The sequence below is a fragment of the Cicer arietinum genome, chromosome 5 (assembly GCF_000331145.2).
Source record: "Cicer arietinum cultivar CDC Frontier isolate Library 1 chromosome 5, Cicar.CDCFrontier_v2.0, whole genome shotgun sequence".
Lineage (NCBI taxonomy): Eukaryota > Viridiplantae > Streptophyta > Magnoliopsida > Fabales > Fabaceae > Cicer > Cicer arietinum.
The window spans coordinates 5,009,162-5,033,606 of NC_021164.2; the positions used below are offsets into that span (position 1 = coordinate 5,009,162).

The 24,445-nt window shown below is 35.0% G+C and overlaps 1 protein-coding gene and 1 long non-coding RNA gene across 3 annotated transcripts in view; one reads left to right on the top strand and one right to left on the bottom strand.

The window, feature by feature from the left end:
* The window catches only part of LOC101489840 (uncharacterized), a 45,068-nt gene extending 27,027 nt beyond the window's left edge, over positions 1 to 18,041 (top strand). The window contains exon 8 of the long non-coding RNA XR_012163350.1: positions 17,982 to 18,041. This is a non-coding gene — a long non-coding RNA (uncharacterized lncRNA). The remainder of the gene's footprint in view (positions 1 to 17,981) is intronic.
* LOC101490397 (transcription elongation factor SPT6-like) lies at positions 84 to 11,637 on the bottom strand. 2 transcript variants are annotated; one of them, XM_004499712.4, is made up of 18 exons: positions 11,450 to 11,637; positions 11,295 to 11,348; positions 10,606 to 10,723; positions 10,433 to 10,511; positions 10,257 to 10,332; positions 9,926 to 10,040; positions 9,628 to 9,787; positions 9,343 to 9,537; positions 9,127 to 9,252; positions 8,552 to 8,932; positions 8,346 to 8,456; positions 7,494 to 8,261; positions 6,144 to 6,288; positions 4,858 to 6,020; positions 4,557 to 4,763; positions 3,762 to 4,098; positions 639 to 2,905; positions 84 to 546 (listed from the first exon to the last, which is right to left on the bottom strand). In XM_004499712.4, exons 1-17 carry the CDS (start codon positions 11,493 to 11,495, stop codon positions 708 to 710), a joined length of 6,279 nt encoding a protein of 2,092 aa, XP_004499769.1. In that variant the 5' UTR covers positions 11,496 to 11,637; the 3' UTR covers positions 84 to 546; positions 639 to 707. The 2 variants fall into 2 exon arrangements, with proteins under 2 accessions (XP_004499769.1, XP_073224338.1); XM_073368237.1 differs by lacking the exons at positions 9,628 to 9,787; positions 10,257 to 10,332; positions 10,433 to 10,511; ... (1 more) ...; positions 11,295 to 11,348; positions 11,450 to 11,637 and having other exon boundaries at positions 9,926 to 10,016.
* Positions 18,042 to 24,445: the final 6,404 nt, after the last annotated feature.

The following is a 24,445-nucleotide window of genomic DNA, read 5'->3' on the forward strand; positions in this document are numbered from 1 at the left end:
TTCCTGCTGTCCAATATCCTCGTGATCGTGATCCAACATAACTTACGTAACATACATTCAAGTGAAAAATGATTCCAATCAAAGACAAAGAAAAACAGTGACAATCAATTCAATTGGGTAGGTAAGGGAGGGAGATCGATTTATGTAAAACAGCAACAGAAAAAGAGAAAAAAAGTTCCCTCTAGATGTTGATAACGGAGACTAACTAGACTGCAAATATTAACCATGTTTGTGTAACTACAAAAATAAAAGTAACAGCAAACTAACAAGAGAGAATTTAGTTTCTAGAGAGTTCAATATCAACCACTAGGAGTCATTAGCATCAAGAAATCGTTACTAACTTTTACCAATAGTCTCTCCACATTCACTCCCACCTCTAAGGGGTAGTTGCAATCTTACCATGAGAACCACTTCATCCAGAATTTGCATTTCCAGGTCCAGCCAGCATTTACTGGCAACTGAGTCCCAAACTTCCATCTGCTTCTTATTACAAGAGAAATGAAATCCCACCATATCAGGAAGCATAAAAACAAAAGAGCAAGCAACCTGTTATTGTAAAAACCAAGAGTTAGCACAAATGGAGCATAAACACCCCTAAAGCTATTGCAAAACAGAACAATGAAAATAAAACAAAGCACCTGCAAAAGATAAACCATCCTCAGCACTACCAGCCCCACACTTTACTCATAAGAAGTAGGCAGTGAACTTCAACCAGTGCTCGCTGGGCATTCTCTCGCAAAATGTCCAGACTCCCCACATTTGTAACAGTTTCCACCACTGCCGCCGCTGCCATACCTCCCTGCACCTCCACCACCTTCCTGGTTGCAGTCCCTAGCCATGTGACCCGACTCACCACACTTGTAGCATGCACCACCGCCTCTTCCACCTCCACCGCCCCTACCTCCACCTCCACCACCCCACCGTCCACCTCCACCGCTCTCCTGGGTGCACTCCCTAGCCATATGACCCGACTCACCGCATTTATAGCATGCCCCACCGCCGCCCCTTCCTCCACCTCCACCACCCTCCTGGGTGCACTCTCTAGCCATGTGACCCGACTCACCACACTTGTAGCATGCCCCACCACCTCTTCCGCCACCCCGTCCACCGCCTCCCCACCCTCCGCCTTCACTACTGCCCTGGCTGCAGTCCCTGGCCATGTGACCTGACTCACCACACTTGTAGCAAGCCCCACCACCACCTCTACCACCGCGCCCACCACCGCCCCTCCCTCCGCCTCCACCACCCTCCTGGGTGCATTCTCTAGCCATGTGACCCGACTCACCACACTTATAGCAAGCCCCACCGCCACCTCGTCCACCACCGCCTCCGTAGCCACTTCCTCCACTTTCTGCTATATTGCTTTCTTCATTTGTACTACTTCCACCCCAACTTTTACCGCCAGACCCTCCCCATCCACTTCCACTACTAGTCCCTCCCCATTTACTCTCACCGCCAGAAGGAGTTGCATTCTTCCCATGAGCAGCACCCCAACCAGAATTTTCATTTCCAGATCCACCATTGCTGCCAGCTGTGACTCCCCAACCACCTTTTGATGTATTGCTTTCTTCATTGGTACTGTTTCCACCCCAACTTTTACCACCAGTCCCTCCCCATCCACTCTCACCATCAGAGGGAGTTGCATTCTTTCCATGAGAAGCACTCCATCCAGAATTTTCATTTCCAGATGCACCATTGCTGGCAGCTGTGACTCCCCAACCACCTTTTGTTGTATTGCTTTCTTCATTTGTACTATTTCCACCCCAACTTTTACCACCAGTCCCTCCCCATCCACTCTCACCACCAGAGGGAGTTGCATTCTTCCCATCAGGAGCACTCCATCCAGAATTTTCATTTCCAGATGCACCACTGCTGGCAGCTGTGACTCCCCAACCACCTTTTGTTGTATTGCTCTCTTTGTTTGTACTATCTCCACCCCAAACTTTACCTCCAGTTGCTCCCCATCCATTCTCACCACCAGAAGGAGTTTCATTCTTCACAGGAGCACTACTCCATCCAGAATTCTCATTTCCAGATTCACTATTACTGGCAGCTGCGAGTCCCCAACCACCTTTTTCTATATTGCTTTGTTCATTTGTATTATTTCCACCCCAACTTTTACCACCAGTCCCTCCCCATCCACTACCCCCACTAGAGGGAGTTGCATTCTTCCCAGCACTCCATCCAGAATTCTCATTTCCAGATCCTTCATTGATATTTTGCCCACCTTCACGCCCCCAACTCTTACCAGCAGCAAAAGATTTATTGGTGGCATTGTTGGAATCAACGCCCCACTTTGAAGAAGCAAACCCACCACTATCATTGGCATCAATACTATCATCATGAGAGAAAGAACTACGCTCAGATCCACGTCCACGGCCACGACCTCTTCCGCCTCCTCGTCCACTACTGCCTCTCCACCCTCCACCTCCACCACCCTCCTGGGTGCAATCCCTAGCCATGTGACCCGACTCACCACATTTGTAGCATGTGCCACCACCCCTCCCTCCACCTCCACCACTCTCTTGGGTGCAGTCCCTAGCCATGTGACCCGACTCACCACATTTGTAGCACGTACCGCTGCCACCACCGCCCCATCCTCCACCTCCACCACCCTCCTGGGTACACTCCCTAGCCATGTGACCAGATTCACCACATTTGTAGCATGTCCCACCTCCCCTTCCTCCACCTCCACCACCCTCTTGGGTGCACTCCCTAGCCATGTGACCCGATTCACCACATTTGTAGCATGACCCACCACCACCCCTTCCTCCACCTCCACCACCCTCTTGAGTGCACTCCCTAGACATGTGACCTGATTCACCACATTTGTGGCACGCCCCACTGCCACGCCCACGCCCACGACCGCGACCACGACCACGACCAGATCCAGAGTCATTGTAATCTGAAAGGCATAGATTAGATGAGCCAGGCCAACTAAAGTACACAAACAAGAAGAGTGAAAGTATCAATGCTATATTCTCCTAGGCAATGATGTATTCATGGAATCTAAAATCCTCCAAACTGAAGTTGATTTTTGCCACTTCCTACTACTAACATTTGAATGAGTAATGATAACAAATTTGACAAATGATAAAAATGAATGAGACTAGAATAAAAACAAATAACCCATGACGACAATATTCTTTCCAGAGGAACAGATTGCAGAGAAACAAAAATAAAAACCTAATTTTGAAAACAGTGGAACAATACTTGTGAAGATTAAATTTGTTTCACATCTGAAACAAAACAGACATAAACGATTTGTGCAGATGCATATATGCAGTTGAAATCTGGCATTCTTAAAAAGAGCAATGTCATCAAGACAACCACTACAGGAAGTTGCAAAGTTAATCCACCATATTCATGTTCAACACTCCTCAAATCTTCGAAAGATAAGCAATTACTAACACACAGCATTGCAGTTAGGTAGACAGCTTATATTGTGCATACTCATTTTATTTTATTTTATGAAATTTGCCACAAACAAGTTACATTTGATATATGAAAGGCATTTTTTTTTATTACAAATGAAACGCTTTGGTACAAATTAAAATATAAAGTGCAAGAGATTGTAGAATGCAAAATCTAAGCAGAGCCTTATATTATCAAATGAATTTTTAAACTCATACCTATAACAGATAAACTTGTCTAATTCCCCAAATTAAAAATTTGTAGGACATATAATTTAATAGTTAAAAAAAGTGTCAAAATAGAGAATGTTAGCTCAAATAAGTAGATAAATAGAGGTCTTGCTTTACCTTTTGATTGGTCCTTTGTAACATTATCATTAATATGAGTTTGAAAATATGCCATCAGTTGCTCAACATTGTTGAATATTTGCTTCCTGAACTTGAATCCTTTTGGATGGATAGCAATATACTCATGATGTGGATTTGTACTTCTAATGTATGACAATATGAAAACTCCAGGATGCTCATATGAAATGCCTAAACCATATGGTATCCTGTTTGGATATTCCTCCTTCTCATGTTTAAGTAGTTCGTCAACTTCAGCTTTTGTGCCCTTCTTAAATTTTCGGAAATTAATTAAATCTTTCAGATGAGCTACCAATGGGTTGACATAGTTTCCAATAACCTAATGTCATAGCAGCAGAAATTATTGACTTAACAAAAAAGTGAATTTCCAATGCATTGGATAAAATGCAAAAACAGTAGACAAACAAGAGCAAATCAAATATCTTCTCAAGGTAATCAAGTATCCTTGACCAATTTAAAAATAACTGATTATCCCGGCGTCTATCATAATCTAACCCTAGTTTACAAACATGTCCTGAATGCATTGTCGTTTATTTACTGTGAACAAAATAACTATATGATATATATGAGCCAAATCATGACATCGAAAACCATAACCCCTTAATCCCTAACCTTGATATCATGACTCATTGCTCAACAGGACATAAACACATACCAAGGAAAGAAATTTCAAGAGTGACAAATTGATATGTATGAACCCAAACAATGAAGCACCATACAGAAAATAGAAAAATCTAGAGGATAAATCCATCTGATATCTGTGCTAAGGATACTGACCTCATCTATGTTCTCAAATATTTCATCTCCTACTTTTAATGTCTTTCCAAGTTCAACCAAGCTTTTCATCTCATGACTCTTCCCACCTTCCAAAATGTCTTTGTGCACATAAAGTGCATCAAAAAATTTAAGAGATAAGGTCAAATAACATAGACCCTTTGAACTTGGGTGGAAAATATATTCCCCAACAGCCTTATCTTCAAGGAACTATTCAACAAAGAAGAGATGAAATAAATATTTCAATGACATAACTGGAAATGGAAATTTAAATGAACACAAAAATTAAGAAACAAATAAATACCTCTTCTGCTTGATCTGCAGTTATATTCTGAAAATGGGGGTGAGAAATTTTTCTGGACATGAAATTTTTATTAACAAACTCCTTTTTGTCTGTTGTCTCTTGTTGACTTGGCAAGATGATGTTTCCTTGACAATAATAGGGATCCGTGTCACAGAAACTTTGCTCGCCAACATTCTTCAACTCACTCACTTTACATGTCAAATTGACCTGGCATCTATTCTTATCAATTAGTTTGATCTTGCATGTAAGCACGACACCTTCACGCAATTTTTCCGTTAACGGTATATCCCCAATATCATCTGAAAAGTCCTCCCTAAAAAGTATTCCAGATATTCCAGATTCAAGCACACAGAATGCCTGACGAGATAGTACACGGCGAACTGTTGCCTGAACTCTTTCTCCTTCAATTAGTGCAACCCCAGTTTCTCCGGTGACCATATAGAACTCGTCGTCTTGTGTCGGTTCCTGGTAAGGGGTCCTGGGATCTTTAAATCCATGGAGTAGTTCCATCTTTATGTCCAACAGAGTAAACCTTTTGTATTCACCTTTTGTTGTTTCCAGACTATCTACATATTCATTCATATCAAAACTCTCTAGCAGCTTTGGATCATTTTGAATACATTCAATTGGATTCACTTCGGTATCGTTAGCATCAGCATAATGTTTGGTAACAACAGCTCTAGCTAATTCCTCAGCAAGACTGTATGACTCTGGATGAATTCTTGTACGGTCAAGGATATCGCCAGCAGTATCAACAAAATTTGGGTCATCACAAGAAACCTGTAAAAAACCAACAGCATTGCAGAAAACCCTTTTTGTGTTCAGTCCAAATTTAGCCAAGTCCTTTCGATTTCTAACATCTGTACCTCCAAGAAGTTCTCTGTGCAAAATACCAGCTTTCTTGGGTCCAAGACCAGAAATGAAGAGCAAAGGTGCCAAAAGCCAGTCATGTCTTATTGCCAAATTTATGTCTATACCAACTTGGTTTGTAATATCTATCATGATCCATTCAATCATCTCCATCTTCTCATCACTGGATAGGAATCTCTCCAGAGTGTTCAATTTCCAAGACAAGACCTCTTTATTGACTCCACAGAGTGTTGCAACCATTGCCAGCGGATTTAGAAGGTAACGTCCAAGAGCCACAGCTCTCTTGACGATGCCTAAAGATTTTCAAAAACAGAAGAACTGAATAAATATACAAAATATGACTCTTAAATGTCAGGAAAATTAGAGATGATAGCAATCAGGAACGGATGCAAGACAAAAATAATTTGATTGAATACCATATTGTCTGGGAAGCTGGCTAGTTGAAATCTCTGAATCTTCATAAAGATGAGGCAAGCCTTCGTCCCCTAATACAACTGCTGGTAGTCCATTCATCTCTTGACTGACATCTTGAAAATTGTCCTCGGACATCATGGAAATAATCTGATTGATAATAATTGAATAAAACTCATTGAAACGTGGCGTCTACTAACAAAATAAAGGTACCAACTCCAGTATAATATAAGCCAAAATAGCCCCAGTAACACCAAGAACCAAAGATAAATAACATACAGCATTAGCATTACTTATTAGTAAAATAGCTGGCCCCTAAAATGATATTAAAAATCCAATAAATGAGAAAATTAATAAACTGTAAGGTGAGATTGCAAAAGGCAGAAATAATGTTATAATACAGGAACTACAATTCATTAAGGCAGTATAAAAAAGGAATTACTCCCCAAACCACATTTTCAACACTCACTCTCTTATTGGCTGAAATCATCATGGGTTCCACACTTTGAAAATGGGTCCCACATAAAGTCATGGGATTCACATGGGTTTCATCCAATAAGAGTGTGATTTTTAAAGTGAGTGTTGAAAAGAGTGTTCCTAGCATTTCTCTATATATATTATACTTGTACAAAACAGATCCCCTCAAAATAAGGGTACTCAGTGTCACAGGGATTTTACTCCACATTGCATCCCATACTACACTAAAAACCAATTCTAGCATCAGCAAGGCTCTTCCTTCCTTCCCCATGGAAACCCAAAGAAATCTGAACAATATATGTCATGCGACCAAAGGCACTTATAACCCTGATACCACCAAAGTACTACTTCTATCCCATATACCATCAAACTACGACTTATAACCCTAAACCCAGCAAACTACTACTTCTAACTCTAATACTAAACAACTAATTATAGCTTAATACCACTACACTACTACTTATAACCTAATATACCACTAAATTTCAACAAGGGTTCAGTTCAGCCATAGCACCCCATACTATGTTAATAATGAGGCTTAGCATTAGCACTCAGCAAGGCCCTTGCTTCCTTACGCATCAAACCCAATGAAAATCTGAAAAAAATTTGGCATGCAACCTAAGATAATTAGAAAGGAAAAAAAAACTTTCACAAAGGACCAGGCAACGAAAACATTTGCATTGTTGTGCTTTGACGTCTCTTTAGGACAACAGTACAGTTTTCTCCTCTTGAGATGCACGCACATCAATTCAGGATACAGCAACAGTTTCACTCTACGAGTACCGATAGAATTGCATCTTTCTTATAGACAAAGTAGGATTAAAGTCACATAATACAAATAAAATACACCAATCCTATAAAGCAGAAAAGTGATTTACCTCGTTGATGTCCTCCTTCAACCTTATACAGGATGCATTAGCAGCTCCTAGTACAATAACCTTTGGTCGATGAACTGTCAGGAACTTGTGGACCAACATTTGATCACTTTTCCTGCGCTGCTGGTCATTGATATTCTGAGATCGCAGTGTCAGTGACCCAGCATGCATCACATCAACCAACTCTCCTTTTGAATCCAACATGACAAATGTGGTACCTGGCTTACCATTTCCCCAACAACAAGCCACTACCCCCCTCTCTTGCGCAGTAGCATTGTCGTTATTTTGATATGGTGCCACAGAGACCCTGTTCCAAAACTGCATCCCATATTTCATTAATAACCAGTTTTTAGCCTTAGCATGTAATAATGCCCGTGCTTCCTTCTCCATAGAAGGCAATAGAAAATTTGAAATAGTATCCTGCAGGATTGATTTACGCTGCTCATTCCATAGTTGAGTAGACGTTCCTTCACTGCCTTTGAGAAAAGCATCATTGCAGGTTGTCATCAACTCCTTTATAGCATCCTCAGGAAATTTTATTTCAACTTTAAGAAGTTCCTCTTCTTCAGCCTTCTGAATAAGAAGCCACTGAAAATCCTCAAACTTCAAGAGAGGTTTGTCCTTCAGCCACTTAAAACCAGCAAATTCATGAAAGGAATCTATTGCTATATTTCCTTTCATTGTAGGGTTAGTTGATACTAAAGCCTTATCCATAAATATGCTGCGGACATATTTCCTGAAAGGTACCTCACAGCTTAACATCAAGGAAGCCTGAAAAATAAAATTATAGGGTAAGCTAAGACAATTTAATTGGATAGACTTATGGAGGACAAATTGATAAAATCAACAAAATACCATGTGTCTGGCGCCTTTCAGGACGGCTTCTGAAGTTTGAAAAGTTTCACACTTATATATTGAAGCCATCTCCTCCGGAGATTCCTCTGGATCTTCTTCACTGTCCATTCCCTAGAGTCCAAGAAACTCCCCAGTTATTTATCAATCGAAAAACAAATGGAACTATGAAAATATTAAAGCACATGCAAACAAAAGACAAAATTTACCACTTTGTTAAGAGTAACTAGAGAACCAAATTTCTCAGGATTTCCAAATTTCCTGGCAACTGAAGACAGTCCTGCCTTTCTGCAGTCAGAATAGTATGTCTTCATCAGAGGCCTTTTATAACCACTACTTAAGAACTCATCAGCTGGTGGAAAATACAAATTAAACTTCATATCAACATCATCAATCTCTCTCTCTGTTTCCGCCTTCTCGAGCATATTGGTGATCGAGTCGAATATCTGCTTACGGAAACTGGATTCCTCAGCAAGGAAAGACATTTGGCATTCTTCCTCAAAATGTTTGTTATAGTATCTTTGGAGCATGCTTTTCCGCTTCTGAAGATGTAGCCATTTTACATCCAACTCCTTGATTATCCAGAGTATCTACAACCATAAGTGATCAATGTCATCGTACTGTTTGTATACTGTTATACATAAATTTCTTTCATAAGCTTGATTTGCAATTTTAACTATTTATATTTCTTCCTTTGCAACACATAAATCCTTATAAAAAGAAATGTGACCTTTTTTGTTTAATCCATATCATCCAACAACAAAAATGGAAAATTCAAAATTACCTTGTGCCAGTTCAGTTTAGGTTTACTCTCACTGTCATCCGATAAGGTGTTTTCTGAGTCACCCTGTTTCCCATCTTCCAGAAGACTAGGGCATTGTTCCTTACGATACATTGCAATAAATGGAATCTAAAACATAAAAAAGAAACGTTAGAAAACTAAAAAAGAATTCTGATCAGTGTATGACCCAAAAAATCATTTTAATCATGTAATTCTTACATCGTATTTCTTTATATGATGCAATTCCAAGAACCTAACAATATCTTCCCCATTTATTGTATCAACTAGTCCACAGGATTTGGCCTCGCTGAACAATGGATTTATGTTGGACGCAAGTTGACGTAGTATCCAAGAACTTTCTTCTTCTATACTCATTCTGTCAACTGGAATAGATCCTACAGCTTCCTCAATTATCTGTAGAATTTAGAGATAGATTAAATTTTAATCACAAAATTATGATTGACAACTGATATATTAGTAAATAACAAACTTTTAAAGCATGACCTGCATCCTCTCAGGTATGTCTGTATGAGCTACAGAGTTACCCTCTCTATCTATGTACATATTTTTAGGATCATCGGACACAATATGCGACTTGCCAGATCTACGTTTGGCTTCTTTTGAAAGAGAAGAGGAATGTTTCATGTCTTTAGACTTCTTTTGTCTATAAATCAACAACAAAATCAAATATTGAAGAGCTAATAACTTACTAGTCAAAGTTATGACATCAGAACAGCTAGCCAGTATAGAAACTACCACTATATAATCCACAAGCATTCATGTTACTCATCATACAGTATACCTGAGAGAATCTCCCTTCCCGCGGACATCAGCCTCTTCATCCACTATAAAATCTGACATGTCATCATCTTCAGCATCATTAGACTCATCTTCAAAAAGATCGTCAAAAAGCGACCCTGGAAACCGTGGATTTTTTAAATCAATTTACAAACAATGGCACAGGAAAAAAACCGGATGTAAACTGAAGATAAATTAGGCAGAATCGTTCCAGACAACTAAATGATTATCATGTCACACTTGTCCAACAAGCATGCCATCACATGACACTTCAACAAGCTTAAAAAAGGAAAAGAAAATGCAGGATGATAAAACCACAAGCTGATACTGATCACCTTCATCATCGGAGGAGTCTTCCATCGGCTCAGTATGAACGCCAGTCTTTTTAAGCCTCTTGAACTTTCCATCACTCTGGGAAAACCAAATGAAGAAACAAGATAAATAATAAAAACAGTCTCTCAGATGCTTCGAAATCACCGAAAATACCAGTTACAAAGAAGCAAACACTAACCATTTTTTCTTTATTTAAACTCTTGTTCTCACGGATTAACTCAAGATCATCATCATCAAGAACGTTTTTAGACGATCTCCTGAAAATGGATATAAAAAACATGAAGTCTTAAGTTAATGCTTAAGCAATGGAGAAATGTAAACTTGCATTAAAATGCAGGAAGATATAATAACTTTCTCTTTTTCTTCTTGTTTTGCGTTTGTTTTGAATTTTCTTCTTCACCGCCATCTTCTTCATCATCAACATTATCAACTATAAACCCATCAACCTCAAACTCATCCAAGTCTTCCTCTGTTTTACCAAATCAAGACAAAAGAAATCATCAAAACTTGTTCGAGCAACATCCCCAGTACTACTACAGTCTTACACCACCTACAAATCACACATACTACCCAAGCCAGACACAACTAGACTGTATAATTAAAAAATCACGAGATACGTCACTATAATACTACATAAAATTAATCAGGAAAATTCTTCTTGTATTCAAACAATTAATAAAATGTAACACGGCCACTTAAAGTTGAAGGTGCATTATGACACGTGTCCAAGTCCAACACCGACAAATATAGTTACATTTAATCACTTCGATTTTCTTAAATCATGTCCGTATTTGTCCAATGTTGTATCTGAGCTTCATAATAACTACCAAAAAATTTATTATCATATTTAAATTTTAAATATAAATCACATAATTACATTTTTCACTTTTACTTAAAACATCATATAAATATAGTTCAAAGTTCAAACATTAACACATGCAATAATAACTACTAAACAAAAAAAATGAAAAGTATTACTAAATGAACTTTCCACTGTGTTACTTCGCTGAAGCTAATTGAATCTAAGTTCAAGTCATTACCATCATCGTCAACGTTAGAAGCTTGCTTCCTTTTCCCTTTCCTTCGAATTTTCTCTGAAAAACGAATCAGCATCGAGAAAATAAATTAGTATAAAAAATGATAATAATAACTGTAATGTGCGTAGCGAGAGTAACGCAATGTGAACATTCTTTACCTTGTTCTTCTTCATCTTGAAGAGATTTTCTTCTTACTCTTGCCATTTTTGCTAAAATGGATAAACCCTAACCCTTGAAGAAAGGGTTTCGGAAGCTAGAATGCCCAAGAGTGAAACCCCAAATTGGTGCAACTGGAAATGGAGAGAGACAGAGAGAGAGTGTGTGCGCGTGAGTGTGACGATTCTCATTTTTGATATGTCGTATGAACGAGAGATATTGATGTACGATCGTGCCATTGGTGTTTTAATTTATTTACGGGAGTGCCATTAGGGGACTGTTCTTTGTTCTATTTGATTGCGCCACGTTGACATAGGAGAAGTTTATTTGCCCATCGTTGCGGACTATAAAAAAAAATAAAAATAAAAAACTTGTCAAACAAATAAGTTTCGACGTAAAAAATAAAATTAGTAAGCTTTAAATATTGACTTTTTGATAATTATATCCTACTTTTTTTTCTCAAAATATCCTACTTTCAAAATTATTTACGTTAAATATTTAAGCGATCGGCTGAAGAGAAATCTTTTCAAACTCAATAGGATGCGACTTCTAGATGAGTCCGTTGTTTTTTTTTTGGTTATATTTTTATATTTGTTTGTTATTAGAATTATTAATTTAATTATTTAAAAAATAAAATATATTAATAAATTATAAATAAATTTTATATTTTAATTATTATTATTATAATAAATAATTATAATTAAAAATTATTATAATTAAAAGATTAAATTATATTATAAATTTAAAAAAATACATTAAATGATAATAACAATTAAATAAAAAGAAATTTATATTAATAAAATGAAAATGAAACGAAATACATTAAATTAATGATAAAAATACATCATATTTGAGAGAAAAAAAAAACATCAAATTTATATTAATGATGTCCACCTAAATGATCCCTAATCTCATATCTAGGATGTCGTCGAACTCGTCTAGCTCTCTGAACAAGTTGCGGTTCTTCTGGTTCTTCCTCATTTTGATCATTTTCCTCAACGTAAGTTGTAGATAGATTAGAACCATCGTTACCTGCTTCCATTAAATTTTGAGATTGTTGATTATACATCGAATCAAATACAGCATAAGCCGACTCAGGAGTTGTGCACTGAGTTCCAAACAAATTATAGAGAAGTTCATGTTTTGTTATTTCTAGCACCGACGGAACGAAATACTGAGATGGTGGTGGATCATAAAATGGAACTTCAGTAGTGACGTGTATGTGAGGTGATGATGAAGACGATCCTGGTGTGTTTTATTGTTGTGGGGTTGATTGGGAGGTCGATTGCACATGAGGATATGACGGCGGTTGTAAACTGGGATCACAAAGATATTGTTCTATAGATATAAATAATTTGGTGTGTTATCTAAACCAAATCATATACTACGTATTATGACATAAAACACCTTGTACGATGTTACCTTGCAACACGTAATTTTGGCGCTCGTTCCAATGGTTAATTTCTTCCCTCCAAACTTAGTTCCAATTATCACCAATCACACGCCTAATGTCGATCTCATGATACATTTTCATGTCCTCTGGTGGTTGTGGTATTTGTTGATGGAAACTGAACTTGGAGTGTGACTATATTTATATGATGTTTTTCAACAATATGATAACAGAGTATATAAGTACATACAGTCCAAGTGACTTTCTCTTCTTCAGAAACTTCTTGTTGGAACCCGAGATAAGATCTCCAATAAAACTGATATGTAAAAAATAAGCTAAAGTAATTATAACAAGTATAAAAAATAAAATATTTAAAAAGTTCGAATAAATGTGATTGAATATATTACTTCCTCAACCATCATGTGATAAATTGTTTTTCAATATCCTTCTACGTCGGTATGAGGAACTTTAGCAAAATTTAGACCACCAGAATTAAACCTGTCGAATATAACAAAAATAAAAAAATATAATAAAACTATTAATATGGTAAGCAATTGGTTTTATAAAAAGAAAAAATAATATAAAAATAATATAGTTAACTTTGTGCAAGTGGAAATATCCATGGTTTGGGAGATTCATAAGCGACACAAGACAAACGATACCATGCCCAATTTTGCAATAAAAATACACATCTTCCCATAGATATTACACCAGGTTTCGTTGCAAGACATAGTTCTCTCTAAAGTGTAGCTAAAACTGTTGAACCCTAACTATATTGGGATACTTTATTTAAATCTCCTAACAGTGAAAGATATTTTAGATGTACACGGTTGTTGGATTTGTCAAGCATCAATAACCCTCCGATCATACATAGGATATATGCTCGATATAATGCTTGTTTTTCTAATTCAGATGCATCTTGCATCTTCACCAACATCGTCAAACGTATCCTTGAGCCACCTTAATTTAATAGAATTACATTTTGTTGCTCCCTCGGGTGGGATAACTCCTAAGTAATCTTGACAAATTTGTTTTACGTGCACAAAATTGGAACTGCTAACAGGTAAACCAGAAATATTTAATCCTAAAATGTAATATACATCTTCCAAAGCATATGTTCTGCGTCCAATGTATTTCACAAAATTTTACAAGGGAATTTAAGGACAATGCTTTGAAGAAAAAAGTTATTTCTATGGGTAATAGTTTCATTCTTAACTTTTATAATTAGTGTAATTTTTAATAATTTAATTCTTAATTTATATAATTGTCTATTGTTTCAATACAGGCTACTCAATCAATGAGCCTACATATCAATACTACCGCAGATAAATTGACATAGTAAACCCAGAGGCTTTGAAATGGTTAGACAACATACCTCAACAAGATTGGAGTCAAGCATTTGATGGAGGTAGTCGTTGGGGTCAGATGACAACCAACCTTGTGGAGTCGATCAACGCAGTATTAAAAGGCTCGCGCAACCTTCCCATCACTGCTTTGGTCAAATCAACTTATTTTAAAGCAATGACACTGTTTCCAACCATGGGAAAACGACACGTATCAATTTTAGCTTCTAGTTAAGTATACACAGAAACTTGCATAAATTTTATGAAATTTGAAATAAGTAAATCCAATAGTCATATGGTGGATAGTTTTGATTGGAGCAACCGTACTTTCATGGTCCACGAGACAATGGTTCCAAGAGAAGGACGACCAATTGGTCATTTCAGTGTAAACCTTTCTAACAAGTGGTGCGATTGTGGGAAATATCAAGCTAAACATATGCCTTGTTCACATGTGGTAGCACCATGTTCTAGCATAAAATATAATTATTTGAGCCTTACACCTGATGTTTATAAGGTGGAAACGGTACTAAAAGTATACGATGAAGCGTTCCAACCCATACCAAACGAATGATATTGGCCACAATATGAAGGTGTTAAGGTGTGTCACAATCTACTAATGCAGAGAGTTAAGAAAGGTCGCCCAAAGAGCAAACGCATTAGAACATAAATGGACACTACATAAAGAGTACCAAGAAAATGCGGATTATGTTGGGTTTCTGGTCATACTAGAAGACATTGTCCAAACAATGCTGACACATCTACTCAAATTTAATGTATTTTTTTAATGTATTTTTTTTTAAATTTATAATATAATTTAATCATTTTTATTCAATCATTTTAATTATAATAATTTTTAGTTATAATTATAATAATAATTTATTATAATAATAATAATTAAAATATAAAATTTATTTATAATTTATTAATGTATTTTATTTTAATTTATTATTACTATTTTTATTTTTAAATAATTAAAATAATAATTCTAATAACAAACAAATGTAAAAATATAACAACAAAAAAACAGTTCTCAGTCAGAAGTCGTTTCTCCAAGAATAACCTCTTAATGAGTTTGAAAAAATTTCCCTTCAGCTGGTCGCTTCCCCAGGGAACAATGTAAGACCCATAATTTTAAAGTACCCTTTATGTATTTTTGGTGTATTTTGGATTTTGGCTCGGAGGCTTTTAAGCCAAAGTTAATAATATTTTGGAGTTTTATAATCAAAAAGATATTTTGATGCCAATTTAAATTTCTCGTCGATAAATAAATTGAAATTAACTGCGGTGAATCCTTTACGGATAATTCAATGCGTTTCGGGTGAAACGGTAATTTAACAAATATCTAGATATTTGGAGATATTTGTTAAAAGTAATTAATATATATATATACATATATATATATATATATATATATATATGTATGTATATATGTTTGTTTGGAGAGAAAAAGAAAGAAAGGAAATTAGAAGGAAGGAAAAGGAAAAGGAAATGATATAAAAAGGAAAGAAGGAAAAACAAAGGAAAGAAAAAGAAAGGAAGGAAAATCAGATTTTCCATCTTCCTCCTCTGTTACTCACGCGATCAAGATTTCCTCCCTCCTCCATTTTCGTTTTTCTTTGCTTCCTTTCTTCAAGATTAGAAACCCACAGCTTGGTGAGTGATAGGATAAGGATTTCTTAACTTCACTCTCCCTCGTTGGTTCGAAAACGAAGAAAAACGGTGTTAGGAATTTCAAAACCGTCAAACACAAACCCCTCTGTTTCATCTAGATCTAAGCTTCATTCCACGAAGAGATAGAAGGGAAAGTTGCTCACTGCCACGCTACGGTGCTAGTGAATTAAATTTGGAAGCGACATTGCGAACGGAGATTTTATCGGATTTACTCGCGGAACCGGAAACGCATGTTAAAGCTAACTTTAAGGTAAGGGCTCCTTCCAAACTTCTAGTTTGCATTAGGGACTTATATGTGGTTGTGTGGGAAGGAATTTGTTAGGGTTGAATGTATTGAGTTGGGGAAAAATGAATCTAAGGCGTTATGGGTAAAACCTTAGAGTTAGGTTTTGGTTATATTGATGAATGTTTTGTGGAAAACGAATTTAAGCTCTTTTATGTATGATTTGGAGTAAATGAAATCTGATGTATCTGAATGTTGTTGTGTTGATTCGTATTCGTCGTATTTGGTGTGTTCATACTTGATGTTTGCTGATTGATGTGTTTTGGTGTGAATTATGGACTGAATGTGAGAGTATGTTTGAGTTTGTTTTCTGTGGAATTTGAAAACCATTAGAGTTAAACGAGTATTAAAAATGGGGAATCTTTTAATACCTCGGTTTACTTAATGTGCGTTTGAGGAAAATGTTTAAGTTGACTGGGCGTTAAGAATGGGGAATCTCTTAATATGTCTGTTTGCTTAACGTTTTGTTTTGAAAATCATTAAGATAAATCAGTATTAAGAATGGGGAATCTCTTAATATGTCTGTTTGCTTAACGTTTTGTTTTGAAAATCATTAAGATAAATCAGTATTAAGAATGGGGAATCTCTTAATATGTCTGTTTGCTTAACGTTTTGTTTTGAAAATCATTAAGATAAATCAGTATTAAGAATGGGGAATCTCTTAATGACTTATTTACTTAATGTTGTTTTGAAAATCGTTTAAGTTAACTGGGCGTTAAGAATGGGGAATCTTTTAATGTCTTGGTTACTTAATGTTTGTTGTGAAAGTCGTTTAAGATAAATGGGTATTAAAAATGGGAAATCTTTTAATATCTGCATTTGCTTAACGATTGTTGTGGACGGAGTCTGTGTATGCTCATGCATTTCATTTTGGTAAATTGTGTTGACCCGTGATAGGTGACACCTTGGTAAACTGTACTGACCTGTGATAGGTGGTACGTTTACGATTTACGTTTTTAGGGTGATAACATGTTTGATTGCAATACCATTTCGAAACCCATGATGTTTTAGTAATTGTGTTATAAGTGTTAAGTGTTATGTTTTGGAATTTGGTGATAACATGTTTGATTGCAATACCATTTCGAAACCCATGATGTTGTAGTAATTGTGTTATAAGTGTTAAGTGTTATGTTTTGGAATTTGGTGATAACATGTTTGCTTGCAATACTATTTCGAAACTAATGATGTTGTAGCGATTGCGTTATCAGTGCTAAGTGTTAGGATTTGAGATTATGTATGAATGTGATTGAGTTAGTTATGAATTTTTGGAAAAATGATGAGGGAAATCGATTTCCCAATCGATTGGATGAGTTGCAGGAAGTTCACTATTTTAACCTAATCGATTTGCCAATCGATTGTATAAATATGTCTTTCAAAATCTTTTAAGAAATCGATTTGGAAATCGATTGGCAGAGAGGCAGGAACTCAGCAAAACTGCCAAAATCGATTTGGAAATCGATTTGGTAACACAGGGACTCAGTAAAACTGACAAAATCGACTTAGAAATCGATTTGGTCATGCAGAAACTCAGCAGAACTGACCAACTTGATTTGGCAATCGATTGGCTCAGCAAAAGTCCTTATTTTGAGTTAGATAATCGATTGCTCAATTGATTTATCAATGCTTTGGTCAGTTATGTATTACTTGATGGTTTGAGAACTTCATTTTGAGTTCATTGTTAATTGGCAAGCATTATATGAACTTTTAGCATATGGAAAATCCTTTTAAGGTGCATGCTTAGTTGAAAGGTTATTTTGTGCATTTAAAACTTAAATGTTATGTGTTATCTGTTAATTTCGGTTGGTGACCCTTTACAATTATTGTGGAAATCTGGGCTTTGCCCTCAGATGAGAGTCAGGACGATCCTACCGGTTCGTACCCTGCGGACGGGAATGGAGATGGGAACGCTTGACTGCAGCTACATTAGGAGGATCCCACGGGGCGCGTGGAGATCACTCAGGGTGTATAGTTTTTTTGTAGGATGATCAGATTAGGTTGATGTATAGGGACTAGACGTCCTACTTTTTGGGTTGGAGTATTTTGATTTGGAAAACTGTACTTATACTAATATTGTCAGTTTGACATCTTATTTGAATGGGTCCCATGTACCATTTGTTGTTGTGTAAATGCTTTGGATTTATATTTGGAGAAACTTTTCCGCTGCTTGTAAATTATAATGACTCAATTATTTATCCAAAGGCATTTTCTTGTTTATTTCTCTGTTTTAGTTTAATTTCTTTTGAAAAAAAAAATACACCCTCGCTAAGAAAAACGGGGTGTTACAAACAACCTCTGACTTTAAAAAAAAAAATAGGGCTTTCGCGTAAATAACTTTCAGAGTAGGGTATTTTGGAAATTAAAAAAAAAGTAGGATATAGTTATAAAAAAGTCTTAAATATTTGATGTGTCTCAATAATTAAAAAAATGAAATTATGTAATTATATTTTAGTTTCTTCCTCTAAAATCAGAAATACATTTGGGGATAGTGTTATCTCCTCCTTTATGCATCACCATTACTTATACCATTGATATCGCATCATCATCTTCAAAAACAATTGACAACTATAAATTATACCTACAAATAATAAACATAAAAATAAAAAATTTAACATTAAATTTAGTAAACATAAACTATACCTACAAAGAATAAACATAAAAATAAAATATTTAAGAAAAATTACTCGCATCTCAATGAGAACATATTCAAAATCGTCGTTTAGGGCTTTCATCAGTGTTAGGGATGAATATACACATTGTTTTTCTATACTCACATTCAAACAATTGAAAACGAGTTGAGTTTGTTTGGATAGGAGTTTGTGGAGGGTTAGTAGGGGAAGGTGATGGTGTGGAGGTGGAAAATTCATATTAAGGGGATATGGATTTAATTTATATCTAACGGAAGCCAAGCTTTCTACCATGGTTTCCTCAAACCTCTCACATGAGGTGTTCGTATCTGAATCACAACTGCAGAAAACAATACTGGTATATGTGGTTGTTTTGTTTGAGGGTGCAAAAAGGGGTGGAGGTTTAGCTTGTTCAGGTTCAAACATGTCATTATCACTATCCCGGATAATATTGGCGTATGAATGAATAGGCTTATAATTAGAATTTACCTTCTATCTCTTCCTTAAAATAAGGTTTTCTTCTTCCTTCATTGGGATTTACATTATCTTTTTCTTCCATTAACATAGTAGATTCGCTGACTGTCCTTTTTCTTTTCTTCTTAAACTCTTGAGATTTTGTTGGGAAAGAGAGGCTGACTAGAGTCATCTCTTAACCAGAGTGATACTTCTTTAGATACTCCTAAATGACTTCTTTATTATCTTCCTCAAAGATTGGTGCGTATGAATCCCTAACTAAGAAGGGAATGTCTTGCGATTCACTAGATTGTCTAAGAGTCTATTCACTTTAGTGCTTGGGTTTGTATTGTACTTGGCAACAGTGAGCCTCATTTGGGTGACATTTTAAACGTTTAACATTGGTCCAGAGGAGGATATCAAGTGCTCATCTTGAACAACTCCTCTTACTTCCTCTAGAGCCTTAATGAGAGTTGTTCTCATTAGAACAATTGCGATGAATCTTGAGTGGTGAATAGTCTTGATCTTACCTAATCTCTAGTTTACGATGCATACCTAATAGGCTAAAGTACTAAGTTTGGCAAATTTTTCTTGATCTTCATGGAGATGTTGAACATTAAAATCACCACACATCCAGTTAGAATCTTGAAGAGCACCCTACTATATTTGGGCTTTAAATGTACTAACTTGGAGTTGACATTGGGATCTTCAAAAAGTTTCTTGTGGATTTTAGAGTAGCCAAACCTTGATTCATATCCATTTTCAATTATCATTCCTTTAATGGTTTATTGAGTGATTTTGATTAGAAGCCCTAAAACACTATATCTTAGCAATAAATGGTATGTTGAGTGATTTTGAGTGGAAGCTCGAAAACAACACTAGTGACTTTTTCATCTTTGTTTGCATTAGCAAACCTTCAGAATTCATTAACTATAATGTCTAAACCCGAAATTTGATCTAGGTTAAAGTACTCAGACCATCCAATACTAGGAAAATCTTCAACGAAGTCGAACCCGTTTTCAATTTGAAGTTCATTAAAAGTATCAATTTGATCCATACTACATGCCATAACGGGGGTAGGATAAATGTTATCGATGGTAGACGAATAAGAAGAACTTGAAGCCATTAGAAAATTCATGAGAGTTTTAGAGAGGTTTCTAAGGTTTAAAAAGAAAGCAAAAGTGTGGGAAAATGTGTGAGTAGTGAGTGACTTGAGTGTTGGTGTTTTTGATAAAATGCTTGAAATTATAAAAGAGAAAAACAATAACTACTATGTACATGTTAATACACAAGAAGCGACACATGTTAGAAAATCACATAACTCATACATCTTTCAAAAAAATTGTTCATATCTGAAATACATTGGATTTTAAATGATTAAAGGTACATAATACATATTTTACCAATTAGTCTGTTTTACCAAAGGTCGATGCATACAAGGATTCCAACATCACTCCTTTATAAATTGAATATTTAAATGATTTTTTATAAAAATATATGCCCATTGATGATCAGTGTCAACAAATTTAATGTTTAAAATACCTTTCTGGACATAATCTCTTATAAAGTGATGTTTAATCTCTATATGTTTTTCCTTCGATGTAAAATAGTATATTTGATTAAACATATTGAAGAAGTATATCACAATGATAAGAATGTTACTCATTAATTCTTAAGTATTATAGTAGATGTTTCATCCCCAACAAATAAGTGTTACTGTTGGTGACTTAAATATTTTCTGCATTAGATAGAGAAATGATTCATTGTCTCTTGATTGACAAGGAGATCATATTATCACCAAGAAATGTACAACTATGATTGGTGCTTTTCCTTTATAGTTTACCTTCAACATAGTTAACATCAAAGAATCCTACTAACCTACTCAGAGGATGACTTATAAAACAAACCAAGATTAGTAGTGTCATTAGATATCTAAATATCCTATTAATAGCAGTTAAATGAGATTCTTTAGGGTCATACTAAAATCTTGCACACACGCAGGTTTAGATGCAGTTAAGTAGAGTAGATAGCCAATCATCCTTTTGATCCACATTTTTACCTAATTCTTTGATATCAATAGAACATGTGGGATGCATAAGTGTAAGCATGAGTTTGCATTCATCCATCTTAAATTTCTTAAAAAGTTACCTGTTATATTTGGTTTGATGAATGCTCATTCTAAGCTTTGATGTATTTGGATTCCAAGAAAAAAAATTAGTTCTCTCATCATGCTCATCTCAAATTCATTTTGCATTAGTCTTAGAAAACTCTTAACAGAGCTTACCATTAGTGGAAAAAATATTATATCATAAACATATACTTGGGCAATGAGAAGGTCATTCTAAGATGATTTTCTTAATAGTGTAGTGTTAATGTGACCTTTTTCAAAATCATTTTTTAACATAAAATTGTTATGTCATATTAAGCTCTTGGAGCTTGTTTCATACCATACATAGATTTCTTAAGTTTGAAAAGAAGGTTTGGAAATTCATTATCCTCAAAACTAGGAGGTTGTTTAACATACATTTCTTTATTTATATAACCATTCAAGAATGCACTTTTCACGTCCATTTAATATAAAATAATTTTATTAAAAACTACAAATGAAATTAAAATCATGAATGCTTTTAACCTTGCCACAGGGGCAAAAGTTTTAGTATAATCAATACGTTCCTGCTAACTATAGCCTTGAACTATAAGTCTAGCTTTATTTTTTTACCACTTCACGTTTCTCATTTAACTTATTTATGAAAATCCACTTGGTTTTAATCCACTTCTTTGGACTTGGGTACAAGATCCCATACATCATTTCTCTCAATTTGATTTAATTGTTCTTGCATGGCCATGATCCATCCATCATCCGATAGAGCTTTGTCTTTTGTTTCACGCTCGATTTCAAACAAAAGTTTGAACATTGATGTTTCTTTAGAAGCAGACCTGGTCCTCATATGATCACTTAAATTTTGTATTATCAGAGAGTTTAGACGTGATGATTTGTATTTCCATCTCTGTTTCTATATAATATTTTCTTGTCTTACAATACATATCCTCATTCTTGGTCTGTGGTGTCTTGTCCTTGATCATATTGCCAGTGTTCTTTTTTGAAAAATGTTAGCTTACTTTCTTTTAAACATAAGTTTTGATTTTTTTCCCTTGCTTATTTAAACTTCTCTTCTCTACAATATCTTTTTCAAAAATTGTGTTTTTGGTTAAAACCTTTCTCTCTCATCCCAATTCCTTGTTTCGTCCACAAAGGTTTAAACTTGAAACCCTATAGGAAAAACCACTTCTATCTTTCATCCTTTTATTGAGTCTTGATCTTTCTAAATGATCCTCTTCTTATACTATACTCTCAGAAATATTTTAAGATCTTCTAAAAACATGAACTACTCAACTTCAATGTTGAAAAGTTCAGAAATCTTAACTTTGGTACATTTGCGAACTATGGTTAACAAGATGGATTCTACAAGGAGAATCCCAAAATGCATTCAAAGGTTCAGTTTATGCAAACCCTGGATGTCATTGTCTTCTTCTCCTTCTGAGGACCTTATGTACAAGGTAGTAGTGAGAAAAAAACATTGAAAGGCACGTGCCTCATTTTCTCTAATTCTTTTGTATTGGATGAATAGTCTAGAACTAATGACGAAGAGAAGTTGGAGCACCTACAATCCTATTATAGATTTTTCTTTGGAAGATTATATCCCCAATTCTATATTTAGTGAAAATCCCATCAGAAAGTCCAAAGACAATTAGAGAAAAGGGAAAACTAATCATCTCTTCTTCTTTAGTTGCGTCTAATAAGTAAGAAAGTAAGCTCCTGAATATGAAAATTTCTTCATCACTCAATCAGATGAATATTCAAATAAAGAAGGCACTTATAAAAAATATGCAAACAAAGAAAGTAGTTTACTTATGTATTAGAATTTGGTGATTCAAACCCAATATGTAATATAATTTAACTAAGATGGTCTAGAAAGCCTTAGAATAAATCTTAGGATCTTTTACCAATTTTTATTTTAGCCCTTTTTGTAATGAGTATTGCAATTATAATGTAATTTGTACTTGTTACAAGATAAATATGAATTGAATACACAGTTTATCCTCTAATTTTATCTTACTTTCTATCCTCTAGTTTCTTCCTTTTGCCTTCGGTTTTCCTATTGCGTTTGTGCTTTCTTTTTTATTTATCTTTTAATTCCTCAACTTTGTTTTTGTTTTTGTTTTTTTAAACATATTTTTTAAAACTAATCATCTCCTTCTACGTCCACAACTCTTCATCCTATTCCACTAATCATCTCGAGCTTTTAAATTGTTCCACATATCTAAAAGTGTTTGTCAATTCTCTGGGCATGTTTTTGTCTCACTATTCATTTTTCTCCACGTTCTCATCATTACGTTTTTGTTTTCCAAAATGATTTCGTTTCTTTTCTTGAAAAATATGGCTATTTATACCTAAATGTTTTTCTATTCCCCTATTTGTATTTGTTGACACCTAATTTTGTCCGATTTTTACTTTTTATTAAAAAGGAAATAATGATAATAATAATAATAATAATAAATATATAATTATATGTGAAGAAATATTAAAATAAAAATAAATAATTAGGGATATAAGCTTTTAACAATCACAAGTGTTTTCGGTTCTTGTTTGCCTCTAATTCTTGTTCAGACTATTTTCTAAAATATAAAAATAATAATAAGAAATAAAAATAAAGGAAATTGAAAAGAAATGATGGTCATAAAAATCAATGCAATGATGATCAAAATAAATGAAAAAAAACCAAAAATAAATTGATTGATGGTCATAAAAATCAGAATAATGGTGATCAATTGAATAGAAAAGAAAACCGAAGAAATGAATCAATAGCAATAAGAATCGGTATAATTGTGGCCAATTAAAAGAAAAGAAACCAACAAAAATAGATTAATGGTAATCAATTGACAATTATTCTTTTGTCTTTTGAAATCTATACCCAAAAGTCTATAAATAGTCGGCCAGAAAGAAGACAAAGAGGGGGAATTCCAAACATTGGGGGAATTCCAAACATTAATTGAGATAATTGATAGCACATAAAAAATAGAGAGATTAGTTGGCAAAAGAGAAGAAAAAATCTGATCTTGAAACAATCGGTCTAGCAAAACAACAATTCAGGAGTAAGGTATCATTTTTCTTATTTTTTTTCTCTCTAATTTTCTGCTTATTAGTCTTTTGTTTTGTTTTTGCATCCTTTTTT